General features: G+C 39.7%; 1 protein-coding gene across 8 annotated transcripts in view; it reads left to right on the top strand.

Moving 5' to 3' along the window:
* Window positions 1-8,246, top strand: part of LRRC8B (leucine rich repeat containing 8 VRAC subunit B) — an 89,480-nt gene extending 81,234 nt beyond the window's left edge. For all 8 annotated transcript variants that reach the window (XM_023558438.2, XM_064282335.1, XM_003418439.4 and 5 more), the window contains one exon: window positions 1,120-8,246. In XM_023558438.2, coding sequence (XP_023414206.2) covers window positions 1,120-1,392 — 273 coding nt within the window. In that variant the 3' untranslated portion in view covers window positions 1,393-8,246. The remainder of the gene's footprint in view (window positions 1-1,119) is intronic.
* Window positions 8,247-13,870: the final 5,624 nt, after the last annotated feature.

The following is a 13,870-nucleotide window of genomic DNA, read 5'->3' as shown; positions in this document are numbered from 1 at the left end:
GGGGGTTTGGGGACCATGGTTTAAGGGGACTTCTAAGTCAATTGGCAAAATAATTCTATTATGAAAACATTATGCATCCCACTTTGAAATGTGGCGTCTGGGGTCTTAAATGCTAACAAGCGGCCATCTAAGATGCATCAATTGGTCCCAACCCACCTGGATCAAAGGAGAATGAAGAACACCAAGGTCACACACGACAACTAAGAGCCCAAGAGACAGAAAGGGCCACATGAACCAGAGACCTACATCATCCTGAGACCAGAAGAACTAGTTGGTGCCCGGCCACAACGGATGACTGCCCTGACAGGGAGCACAACAGAGAACCCCTGAGGGAGCAGGAGATCAGTGGAATGCAGACCCCAAATTCTCATAAAAAGACCAGACTTAATGGTCTGACTGAGACTAGAGGAATCCCGGCGGTCATGGTCCCCAAACCTTCTGTTGGCACAGGACAGGAACCATCCCCGAAGACAACTCATCAGACATGAAAGGGACTGGACAGTGGGTAGGTGAGAGATGCTGATGAAGAGTGAGCTAATTATATCAAGTGGTCACTTGAGACTGTGTTGGCATCTCCTGTCTGGAGGGGGGATGGGAGGATAGAGAGAGTTGGGAGCTGACAAAATTGTCACGAAAGGAGAGACTGGAAGGGCTGACTCATTAGGGGGAGAGCAAGTGGGAGTACGGAGTAAGGTGTATATAAACTTATATGTGACTTGATTTGTAAACGTTCACTTGAAGCTCAATAAAAGTTAATAAAAAAAAAAATTGCTGGTTAGAATGTGTAGAGCCAAATTTGTTGCCCAATCTAAAGCAAAGTTTTAGAAGTTCATGGTGCACACTTTTGTGCTGACCTCAATCCTGGCTCCAGGTGATACGCCTGCCTTTGTTTTTGTTCCTTTCTGGTTTTCATTTACTTCAAATTCATCTTCGTTGGTAGGCAACTCCAACTCATGGCGACTCCATTTGTGTCAGAGTAGAGCTATGCTACGTGGGGTTTTCAGTGGCTGATTTTTAAACCTCCAGAAGTGTTTTCAGAATGACGTAGAGGTATAAATAAATGTGTTATCATAGAGCATCAAAAACCAGTTTTACTGGCGTCTTTTTTTCCCTTTCCAGATTGAGATGCTACCCGATGGACTGTTTCAGTGCAAAAAGCTGCAGTGTTTACTGTTGGGGAAAAACAGCCTCATAAGTTTGTCCCCTCACGTGGGTGAGCTGTCGAACCTTATTCATCTGGAGCTCATTGGTAACTACCTGGAAACACTTCCTCCTGAGCTGGAAGGCTGTCAGTCCTTGAAACGGAGCTGTCTGATTGTCGAGGAGAAATTGCTCAACACTCTTCCACTCCCTGTAACAGAACGTTTGCAGACATGCTTAGATAAATGTTGACCTAGAAAGAAGAGACCCTATGTCTCAAAATCATTTTTTAAAATATACCTCCAGAGGTTTAAATGAGAAGTAAAATTTTCCAAATTGTAAGATGAAACGTGTATGACTAACCATAACCAAATGTCTTACTAAAGCAACTCAGTGTCTAGGCCTAAATTAAACAGGTAAAAAGTGTTACCACTGAACTGAAGTTTTGTGAATAGCTGATCATTAACTAATTGAGGTGTTGCAAGAAGGACAGGTCAAGGGTGGAATGGGGGGCATGAAATTATTGAACCCCTACCTTGCAGTTTTTGCACTGAAGGTTGTATGGGTGTTCTTTTCCTCTCCCTCCCCTAATGCATTACTTATTTGCACACTTGTTATAACTGACTTCCTATTCTGATATTTATGACCAAGATCATAAAAACATCCATATTAAATTTCTGTGATACATACTCGTTGCTGCCTTTGATTAATGTTCTTAATTTTTTTTTTTTTTTTAAGGCAGGGTGCATTGTGTTTGGCAGAATTCCTTCTTGGCATAATTTTCGCTTCCTTTCCCAGCTTGCTTGACTTTTTCTTAATCTGGTTTTCTCTTAACAACAGTAATGATCCCTGAGAAAATTCTTGCCTTTGGCCTTTGCATAGAACAAGAGCAGGGTACTTAGGAGACTTAACCTTGGGGGCATCCTGAAAATTAATGTATTCTCTAAAATTTCTTCTCGTCTATCATCAAAGCCTTTTTTATTTGCTAAAATTTTTTATATTAAATATAAAACATATAAATATTTTCTACTGTAGAATCTTGGATTGAACATCTGTGAGAATAATTTTCTTAAGGTACGGAGAACATATGCATTTCTTTAAGAACATACTTGCAGACGTCCTTGGTTTTGGCTGCTTGTGATTCTCATGTTGCTGTGCGGTCAGCTCCAAAATGCTTTTCTACCCTGCAGCTGGTCACATCTGGTTAGCAAAGGCCTTGTATTCCCTGCCCAGAACTATCCGGGGCTTTCCTCCTGAGAAGATGGCCCATCGTTTGCCTCTCTTCCCTAGTTGTTGCACTATCGTACGGGTACAATCCTTAGTTACTTACACCGACTCAGACGGAGGGCAGATACAGGTTTGGATTTTTTTTAATTGATTTTAAAACACTTTGTGGACATTTAATAAGAGTTAAAGCACAATACTTCTTTTTCCTCCATCCGCATGATCTCTAGATATGATTATAATGTAAAACACTCAGCCTCTATTCAGTAGCTAAGATGAGTTCTCAAAGCTCACAAAGAATTAGATCCATTTAACACTGAAATTTATCTCATGCCTTTGTCTAACTCTTCTGGAATACATTTTGCTCCCTTTCCTAAACAGTGTTGTGTTTGGCCTTTTATTATCATGCCTATTGTAAAATGAATAAAATGGACCGACTCATTTTTGGAAAATGCACATTTTTAATGTGTTTTTCTCTTGTGGATCTAGACATTATGATGCCACCTCATTTTTGGATGTAACTATGAAGCAACCTGTTAGTTGCACCTCAACAAAACTGGAAAACACTATGGGTAGAGTACTGAGGAGCCCTGGTGGCTCAGTGGTTAAGTGCTCAGCTGCTAACAGAAAGGTCAGCGGTTCAAACCCACTGGCTGCTCCTTGGAAGAAAGATGTGGCAATCTGCTTCTGTAAATATTTGCAGCCTTGGAAACCCTCGGAGGGCAGTTCTACTCTGTCCTATAGGGTTGCTGTGAGTTTTAATCCAGTGGAAGGCAATAGGTTTGTTTTTTTGTTTTTGTTTTTCTTTTAAAGCGTACTATAAGCATGGAATCGTGGTGCATGGTGAATATATTATTTTTACTTTGTTCCTGAAGGATGAAAGTGAACATTTAAGTTATGGCAAAATGTAGCTTCCTTCACCTGCCGTACTTCCCATACTGAAGTTCAGAGAAAAGAATTGTTCGTTCATATCAAATTAAAATTTGAATAATATTAGCTGTAAAGAATATAGAACACCAAAAGCAGCCTAACACCTGAATATTTATTCTGAATGGGAGGAAACCAGTTTAAAATTTTAATCCTTACCAAAACTTGCCTTTAGTCAGAACATTCAAGTTCTCAGGGACCCAGGCATAACTGATGAAACTTTCTTCCAGGACTTCAGAAAACAGATTTTGACTATATCCAGGGTTTTTTTGTGTTTCCATTTTTTTTCATGAGTTGATGGTCGTTTTATTGTTCCTGTTTGTTTCACAATAGAATTGTCATGTGTTCTGGTTCCAACGTTGGATAGCATTATCTTAAGTTTTGGATGTGAATGTGATACATGGTGAGGTGTTTAATTTTTTTTTTTTTTTTAACAATAATTAACCATTACATGTGAGAAAAAATCCCACCTTCTCCTATAAGGAAGGAGCCCTGGTGGTGCAGTGGTTAAGAGCTCAGCTCTAAACCAAAAGGTGAGCAGTTCAAATCCACCAGCCACTCCTTGGAAACCCTATGGGGCAATTCTACTCTGTCCTGTAGGGTTGCCATGAGTCGGAATCGACTCAGCTGCAACAGTTTTGGTTTTGACCTATAAGGAAGAGTTTTCAAAACACGAAATTCAAATTTGCTGTCATTCACCTGACAAACTAGAACTCCATGACTACGTTCAATTGCAAAAATCATTGGCTAAGTCTTCCTTACCACCTCTCTAAGTTTCAGGAAGCAGGTTATTAGCAGGATCACTCATGAATATTGTAAACTGCTTCCCACACACTAGGATATAGTTACTGGTGCAACTGTTATTCTGATGCCATAGTTAATTTATAAATTTTGTCCTTTTTTAAAAAATTTTTTTATCTTATTGAAAATTTAATAAGTGTTTAGGTAGCTTTTGAAAGGATGTATCACTGATTAAAAAAACTCTAGAGACTACCGCTTGACATACAAAAATTTGATGTTAAAACCACCTTTATTGCATTTCTGGAGCATGTCTTTATTTCATTTAAGAGAATTTTAAATGAAGAAAGTGAAACTTGTTAAATTATCATTATGATACTTTAGTTAGCATTTGTTTCCAAGAACATAGTGCATTTTTTCACAAAATAAGTGTGTTATTCAGAGCAAAAGTTTATGGCCTATGCTAGCAAGAGCATTGGTTCATTTCATTTACACACAAACACAAACATAACACACCCCCCATGTAGACAAAATGTAACATGCTAGTTTCTGATAGTTCAGTATTTTTTTTTTCCAAAGTTGCGGTAGGTAGTAGGTTAATGCTAAGGATATTCATTCTTTTTTATTTATTACTTGTAATCATTGAGTGATCTGTTCCCTTAATGATGGCCTTTAAAAATAAAAGTGAATGCGCAGTGTCAGTTTGAGAACCTACATGTTATGAGCATTCCTGGTTAAGTTGCAGTGTTTTCTCCTTAACTCCATCAGGATACATCTGTGTGGTACATAGATACTATATTTCCATCCTTCATCCTTAGTCTTAACCTTTCGCCCCTGGGTTTCACCATATTTCATCGTCACTTAAAAAATGTTTATGTTAACAGGGTAAAAATAGAGACCTCGGGTCCCCACACTGTGGCACAGCACTGCTGTGAGTGCTGGGGTGAGCTGCAGTGATTTATGTGCATACGTTACTGTTTGATGGTGAAAATATTTGTTTCTGTTCAAGTGTTTCATGATTCAGATTTTGTATGTTTAATTAAAATATTGCATAATCTTGATTGGTTCAGAAACCATTAAAATGATCAAACAGTTTTTCTATGAATTTATAGTTTTATTTTCCTGTTTTCAATAAGATTTTCTTTCCAAGTTTACATCTCTTAGCATGGGCCTACTCACATAAGATACTCTGTTTTCCTTCACTCACCCACTCTATAAATTACTTTGACTAGTGCTTGTGTAGTAACAGAATGTATTTGTGCTAAAGGACTTGCAGTGAAATTGAGAATGTGTTTGTTTGGGGAAAAGCCAGATAGCCTATACTTATGCCAGACTGAGAGTTCTACTTTACCCATCCCCGCGGTGTCTAGAACTGATCCTCACTCCCTACCAGAGGTATGAGAACATAACTGTAGGTCCACTTTGTTTTCAGCAACTCCACGTTACATTAGAATCTCTGTTTATTTCTTTCTGGAGACGACACAAAGGCTGGTGGGGAAGGGAAGGAGTTGTTTTGCATCCTGGTTTGTATTATGAAGACATTATGCACACGAAATAGTATAAACCAATAACTGTTGCAAAAGGCCCTGCATATAATTATTTCTTCTCTTCGGATCACTGAAAGCGAAAGCAGTGAACAAACCACAGTCCTATTTAATTGGTTTCTTCCTGTTTCTTGTCCATCATTTCTACATCTGCTGGGAACTATCTAAGTACCTTTAGTAATGGACTGCATTCTCTTCAACTTTTTTTGATATGGATGATATCGTCAGCACTAAAACATTAACAGAATATGCAAGCCAAAATACTGAATCCAGATCGCTTCCCATGAAATTTAATTCATATTTAAGTTTTGCGTTTGACTTGTATAATACATTACTTCTGAGAAAAACAGTTACGAATGCCTTCTGCATGTTGCATATTATCTCTAACAAAGATGGTACAATTTTTAAAATATAAAGTATAGAGCTAGAGTGGATATGTTCATCCATATATGTGTTGCAGATAAACCTAAAAATGAAAGCTTATAAGGATTTTGAAAATTCTTCAAGTATTTCACTCAGTGAAATAATGGGCCAATTAGTTTCTTTTGTTAGCTTCACAGTGAAGTCTAGCATTTGTTATTTTATCTTTGTCACATATTTGGAAACATGTATACAATCGAATTTTGCTTCTGGTAAGACTTATTAGAAAATGTAAGATTTTGTAGTTTTGGCCCTCAGATTTACCATGTAAATCTGCACTTTTGTGGTAAATCCCTTTGCCTGAGATTCAGTAGTTTTTGGTAATTGTTATTGTTTTTGGTAATTGTTATTGTTTTTGAATTTCCTTTTATGTAAAATAAATATTCAATTTTTGTAATATATGGCAAATTAAAACAGATTAAATGTTGGAAGAAGTTGGCTGGACTACTTTTTACCTGTGTTCACTTATTAGGGTCCAGGCTCCAAAAGTGCTTCCTGTCCTTCTCCCATGCCACCCCCTATAGTTGTACCGTTACATTGTTCCCCAAATGATGTGTTTTAGGTTTACGTGTGAGTCTCAAGACAGTAGTAGGAATTTTCAAAATATGCTACAGTGGTCACTAAAATAGCAAGTACCTGAAAAGACCTGGATTGATCCTAGAATACGCTGTGTATGTGGGATCCAAGTAAAATGAAATCCTTGACAACATCAATCTTTTCTCCATTTATCATGAGGTTGCTTATTGGTCCAGTTGTGAGGATTTTTGTTTTCTTTATATTGAGGTGTAATCCATACCAAAGGCTGTGGTCTTTGATCTTCAGCAGTAAATGCTTCAAGTCCTCTTCACTTTCAACAAGCAAAGTTGTGTCATCTGCATAACTCGGGTTGTTAATGAGCCTTCCACCAATCCTGATGCCCCATTCTTCTTCATATAGTCCAGCTTCTTGGATTATTTGCTCAGCATATGGATTGAATAGGTATGATGAAAGGATACAACCCTGTCACACACCTTTCCTGACTAAACCACTCAGTATGCAGGTGAAATCTGTCCCTTTAGTAATGGATCCACCTTTCCAATAGTGTTCATCCTTAGGATTAGTCAGGGGCTGATAGCCACAAACCAGTTCATCTCTCTCCTCCCCTTCTAGGCTCTACTTTCTCCATCCACTATTAGCTTAGCTCTATAGGATAGCTATGAGTCGGAATCAACTGAACGGCAATGGATTTGGTTTGGTTTTTGTTAACCTGAAAGGTGGAGCAGATAAAAGCTAAAGAATAGCAAGACAGAAAATGCTGAGAAGGTTTAGCAAAGGGAGAAAAAATTGAGTAGTTGTGTAAAATATGAATGATAGTTTATTCTTTTGGGTAGAAGACATCCCCAAATCTCTTTCAAACATACATATACACTTTCAGGACCATTTTAGAAAGTTGATACCCAGAACTTTTCCCTGCTGGAGAAGGGAACTTATATGTACTGGACCAGATTCTGAGGGAAAGTAACTGCTTTTTGAGTTTTTAAAGGATGGACTGCATGTAAGCCAGATGGCCAGTATTGTTCATGGGAAATAATGTGATACTTCTGAGAAAGGCTTTCAAGCCATCTCTAAGTGCCTTAGGAAAGAATGGCAAGTGTTTTGAGGAAATAAACTGGTGCCTGACTTCAGGCATTATCAGCCTTTCAGAGACTGCTATGTGCTCTGAGACACAGGGTCCTGTGCTACTGGTCTGAGGGAGTGAGGATGGCAGTAACTGTGGCTTCATGTACTTCAGCATGGCATCCATTCCCACCTTTCAGAATGGTTTTTGACAATGCAGTGAAGGGCTGAAATGTGGAAGACAGAGAGGCCATGTGTGGTGCCATCGAGGGAAGGATTGGATCCTCTAGAGCTGTGATGTTTCAGTGGTTTCTGCTCCCTTCTCTGGGCAATCTTTTCCCACCTCCTGTGAGATCCAGAACAAAGAAGCTGTTCATCAAAGGGAACAAAGACAGACCTCGAGCTCAAGCCTCATGTTTACCTAAGAGCCTATATCCACATGCCAAAGAAGGATTGAAAGTTCTTTTTAACACATGTAGTGTGTTTCTGTTTTGTTTTGTTTTAATATAAATCTCTGTCTTCACCCTGTTGTCCCTCTCATCTTCTAGACTAGAGTCTTTCTACCTCCAAAATATCAGTGATTCTATAGAACTGCCTGTGGCTACTGAATAGATGTTCAAATTATTTCTTATAATACCTATACATTTTTTACACATGCCTAAATGTTTTTTTTTTTTAAATGTTTAGAGTCCCCAGGTGATGCAAAGCTCTCAGCTGCTAACCAAGAGTTTGGAGGTTTGTGTCCATCCAGAGGCACCTCTGAAGAAAGGCCTGGCAACTTGTTATTGTTGTTAGGTGCTGTCGAGTCCATTCCAACTCATAGTGACCCCGTGTACAACAGAACAAAACACTGCCTGGTCCTGCACCGTGGCCACAATCGTTCTTATGCTTGAGCCCATTGTTGCAGCCACTGTGTCAATCCATCTCCTTCAGGGTCTTCCTCTTTTCCACTGACCCTGTACTCTGCCAAGCATGATGTCCTTCTCCAGAGACTGATCCCTCCTGACAAAATGTCCAAGTATGTAAGAAGTAGCCTCACCATCCTCGCTTCTAAGGAGCGTTCTGGTTGTACTTCTTCCAAGACAGATTTGTTTGTTCTTTTGGCAGTCTATGGTATATTCAGTATTCTTTGCCAAAACCACAATTCAAAGGCGCCAGTTCTTCTGTCTTCCATATTCATTGTCCAGCTTTCGAATGCATATGATCCATTGAAAATACCATGGCTTGGGTCAGGCATGCCTTAGTCTTCAAGGTGACATCTTTGCTTTTCAACACTTTAAAGAGGTCTCTTGCAACAGATTTGCCCAATGCAATGAATCTTTTGATTTCTTGACTGCTGCTTCCATGGGTGTTGATTGTGGATCCAAGTAAAATGAAATCTTGACAACCTCAATCTTTCCTCCATTTATCATGATGTTGCTTATTGGTCCAGTTGTGAGGATTGTTTTTTTCTTTATATAGAGGTGTAATCCATACTGAAGGCTGTGGTCTTTGATCTTCATCAGTAAGTGCTTCAAGTTCTCTTCGCTTTCAGCAAGCAAGGTTGTGTCATCTGCATAACACAGGTTGTTAATGAGTCTTCCACCAACCCTGCCGTACCCGTTCTTCTTCCTACAGTTCAGCTTCTTGGATTATCTGCTCATCATTCAAATTGAATAGGTATGGTGAAAGAATACAACCCTGATACACAACTTCCCTGACTTTAAACCACTCAGTATCCCCTTGTTCTGTCCGCACAACTGCCTCTTGACCTATGTACATGTTTCTCATGAGCACAATTAAGTGTTCTGGAATTCCCATTCTTTGCAATGTTACCCATAATTTGTTATGATCCACAGAGTCAAATGCCTTTGTATGGTCAATAAAACGCAGGTAAATATCTTTCTAGTATTCTCTGCTTTCAGCCAAGATCCATCTGACATCAGCAGTGATATCCGTGGTTCCACATCCTCTTTTGAATCTGGCCTGAATTTCTGGCAGCTCCCTGTTACACTGCTGCAGCAGCTTTTGAATGATCTTCGGCAAAATTTTACTTGCATGTGATATTAATGATATTGTTCTATAATTTCCACATTCGGCTGGACCACCTTTCTTGGGAAAAGGCATAAATATGGATCTCTTCCAGTCAGTTGGCATAGATGAGTGAGCACTTCTAGCACTGCATCCATTTGTTGAAACATCCCATTTGACATTCCATCAATTCCTGGAGCCTTGTTTTTTGCCAATGCCTTCAGTGCAGCTTGGACTTCTTCCTTCAGTACCATCGTTCCTGATCATATTCTTCCTCTTGAAATGGTTGAACGTCGACCAGTTCTTTTTGGTATAATGACTGCGTATTCCTTCCATCTTTTTTTTGATGCTTCCTGTGTCGTCTAATATTTTCCCCATGGAATCCTTCACTATTACAACTCAAGGCTTGAATATTTTCTTCAGTTATTTCAGTTTCAGAAATGCTGAGTGTGTTCTTACCTTTTGGTTTTCTATCTCCAGCTCTTTGCACATGTCATTATAATACTTTGTCTTCTCGAGCTGCCCTTTGAAATCTTCTGTTCATTTCTTTTACTTCATCATTTCTTCCTTTTGCTTTAGCTACTCAATGTTCAAGGGCCAGTTTCAGAGTCTCTTCTGACATCCACTTTTATTTTTCTTTCTTTCCTGTCCTCTTGATGACCTCTTGCTTTCTTCATGTATTATATCCTTAATGTCATTCCACAACTCATCCGGTCTTCGTCATTAGTGTTCAACGAGTCAAATCTATTCTTGAGATTGTCTCTAAATTCAGGTGGGATATACTCAAGGTCATACTTTGGCTCTCGTGGACTTCTTCTAATTCAGTTTCAACTTGAACTTGCATATGAGCAATTGATGATCTGTTCCACAGTTGCCATTGGTCTTGTTCTGACTGATAATATCGAGCTTTTCCATTGTCTCTTTCCACAGATGTAGTCGATTTGATTCCTGTGTATTCCATCTTGCGAGGTTCATGTGTACAGTCACCATTTATGTTGGTGAAAAAGGTATTTGCAGTGAAGAAGTTGTTGGTCTTGCAAAAATCTATTCTAAAAAACGATCTCAGCATTGTTTCTATCACCAAGGCCATATTTTCCAACTACTGATCCTTCTTTCTTTCCAGCTTTCGCATTCCAATCGGTAATTATCAATGCATTCTGATTGCATGTTTGATCAATTTCAGACTGCAGAATTTGCTAAGAATTTTCGGTTTCTTCATCTTTGGCCTTAGTGGTTGGTGTGTAAATTTGAATAATAGTTGTATTAAGTGATCTTCCTTGTAGGCATATGGATATTATCCTATCACCGACAGTGTTGTACTTCAGGATAGATCTTGAAATGCTCTTTTTGACAATAAATGCAACACCATTCCTCTTCAAGTTGTCATTTCCGGCATAGTAAACCATATGATTGTCAGATTCAAAATGGCCAATACCAGTTCATTTCAGCTCACTAATGCCTAGGATATCGATGTTTATGTGTTCCATTTCATTTTTGACAATTTCCAATTTTCCTAGATTCATACTTTGTACATTCCAGGTTCTGATTATTAATGGATGTTTGCAGCTGTTTCTTCTCGTTTTGAGTCATGTCACATCAGCAAATGGAGGTCCTGAAAGCTTGACTCCATCCACGTCATTAAGGACGACTCTACTTTGAGAAGGCAGCTTTTCCCCAGTTGTCTTTTGAGTGCCTTCCAGCCTGGGGGCTCATCTTCTGGCACTGTTATCAGACAATGTTCTGTTGCTATTCATAAGGTTTTCACTGGCTAATTCCTTTCAGAAGTAGACTGCCAGGTCCTTCTTACTAGTCTTAATCTTAGTCTGGAAGCTCAGCTGAAACCTGTCCTCCATGGGTGACCCTGCTGATATCTGAATACCAGTGGCATAGCTTCCAGCATCACAGCAACACTCAAGCCCTCACAGTATGACAAACTAGCAACCTACTTCTGAAAAACCAGCCACTGAAAACCCTATGGAGCACAGTTCTACTGCCACACACATGGGGCTGCCATGAGTCAGAAAGGACTCGACAGCAATTTGTTTGTTTTGGCTTTTAATGTTTGTTTATGTTGGACTCCACCCACATTTTTTACTCCCTCTGCTGCTGAGATAGAAATAAATCAGGTAGAAGCATGCCCAGTGATGCCCACTAGTAAGGAAACAAAACTCCAGGTTCTTTGTCTTGGAAAAATAACACTCATGTTAAAAAATCTTTTCACACATTCTCTACCTCCTGAACTAACATAGCTTCTTTCTACTTTAACACCAAGCCTCCTTGTCAGCCCCATTTCCTCATTGGCTCTTCATTTCTTAGCCCACTTCTGCCCAGCTTTCCTCATGCCCTAGGTTCTGCCCTTTTGTTGTTTGAAAGATCTGTAGTTACATATTTGCCAAGTACAGGACTTCTTAGTTCTCCCTCTGTAGGCAGACCCCATCTGAAGTACTGGGGAAATGCTTCCCTATGCTTTATTACCATGTGGACTTACCTTGTTGCATCTTCTTACCCATGGAGTAAGGGCCTCACAACGCCAGATATAAATGACATACAAAGTTATGAAGCAGCCCTCCCAGTGCAAGAGTTAAATTTTGGAGCCCAGCTTCCTTCTGATGTCTTCCGTAAACCACAATATCCCAGTTTCCTCTTAAATTCAGTTGCTCCTTGCCTCCCGTTTATCAAATCCAGCACCCAAGATAAAATCTTGAGAATTAAATGGCCCTCACTTAATCTCAGTGACTCCATCCCAAATGAGATACACATAGAAAGACCCACCAGACATGGGTGCTCTAGGCAAGCAACAGTTTGGCAGCGCTTTAAAAACCATTTTGAATATTTACTCAACATGTCTTTGACAGAGGTAGTGAAACTGGTTTTCTGTTAGCAAAAATTATGAACCTCTATGTCGGCTGTCATCTTGTTCCCTTCTCCAAAACAACTCACAAAAGAGTTGTGTAGAAATTATTACGTTGTACCACACAAAATGGGTATGTTGTTGTTGTTGGGTGCCATCGAGTCAGTTTGGCTCGTAGAGACTGTATAGGACAGAGTAGAATTGCCGCATAGGGTTTCGAAGGAGCAGCTGGTGAATTTGAACCACTGACCTTTGGTTAGCAGCCGAGCTGTTAACCGCTATGCCACCAGGGCTCCAAAATAGGTATAGCCGTCACCATTTTCTTCTAAACAAGAATCGTCAAATTACCATTTTGGTGTGAAAGGCTATTTCTCCCTTGAAGCATCCTTTCACACCAAAATGGTGATTTGAAATGATTCCCAGTCATTAGGAGCTCTTTGGGGCCAGTGGTTAAGAGCTCAGCTGCTAACCAAAAGATCGGCAGTTTGAATCCACCAGCTAGCTGCTCCTTAGAAACCCTATGGGGCAGTTCTACTCTGTTCTGTAGGGTTGTTATGAGTTGGAATTGACTTGGTGGCAACAGTTTTTGGTTTCTCAGTTATTAAGGAGTAGGTGGAAAGCTTTTCTTTCTGGAATTTCTGGAACTGCACCACTAGGGGGGACCAGACTCCATCTGTGTGAAGGGAGTTTCCTTCTAGACTTTCCCTGAACTGGTGCTGGATTCATATCCATGTCTTGTTACCTCTATCCCACCACACACACACAAACTGCTCAGATCGTAATGGAGAGAAAAGATCAATTCTCTATCACACTTTTCCTAGTCGACCAAGCCACTCTCTTCACAATAGATTGAGCCAGTGACAAGCTGTTGCTCTGTGAAAAGGGAAAGCCTGAAGAAGCTGCAAAGTGAAAGAGAATTGATTCAGTCTTCGTTACGAGGATTGAGGAAAATTTGCTGGGCTTGTGATACCTATTGTGCTGATTAGAGCAATGCAAATTGTGATCCCCTTCCTGGGCACGGTATAGGCTCATGTCCCCATTTCACATATAAGAAAACGAGGCTCTGAAAAAATCTGTTGTCATAGAGTCCATTCCGACTCATGGCAACGTTGTCATAGAGTCCGTTCCGACTCATGGCAACCCCATGTGTGGCAGAGTAGAACTGTGCTCCATAAGGTTGTCAATGGCTGATTTTTCAGAAGTAGATCACCAGGCCTTTCTTCTACGGTGCTGCTGGGTGGATTGGAACCTCCAATTAGTAGAGCACAGACCATTTGGATTACCCAATAGTTACCATTATTGAGGACTATTTAAGCTCCTGCCGCAGACTTTATAAGCATCAATAATGCTTAAAACTAGTAAGTAAATATCTCTACTTTCTAGATGGAAAAATAGGTTCAGACAGGTTAAATGACTAAAT

Source organism: Loxodonta africana, chromosome 3 (genome assembly GCF_030014295.1).
Source record: "Loxodonta africana isolate mLoxAfr1 chromosome 3, mLoxAfr1.hap2, whole genome shotgun sequence".
NCBI lineage: Eukaryota > Metazoa > Chordata > Mammalia > Proboscidea > Elephantidae > Loxodonta > Loxodonta africana.
Note: the sequence above shows the minus strand (reverse complement) of the source record. Positions and strands in the feature narration are given on the sequence as shown.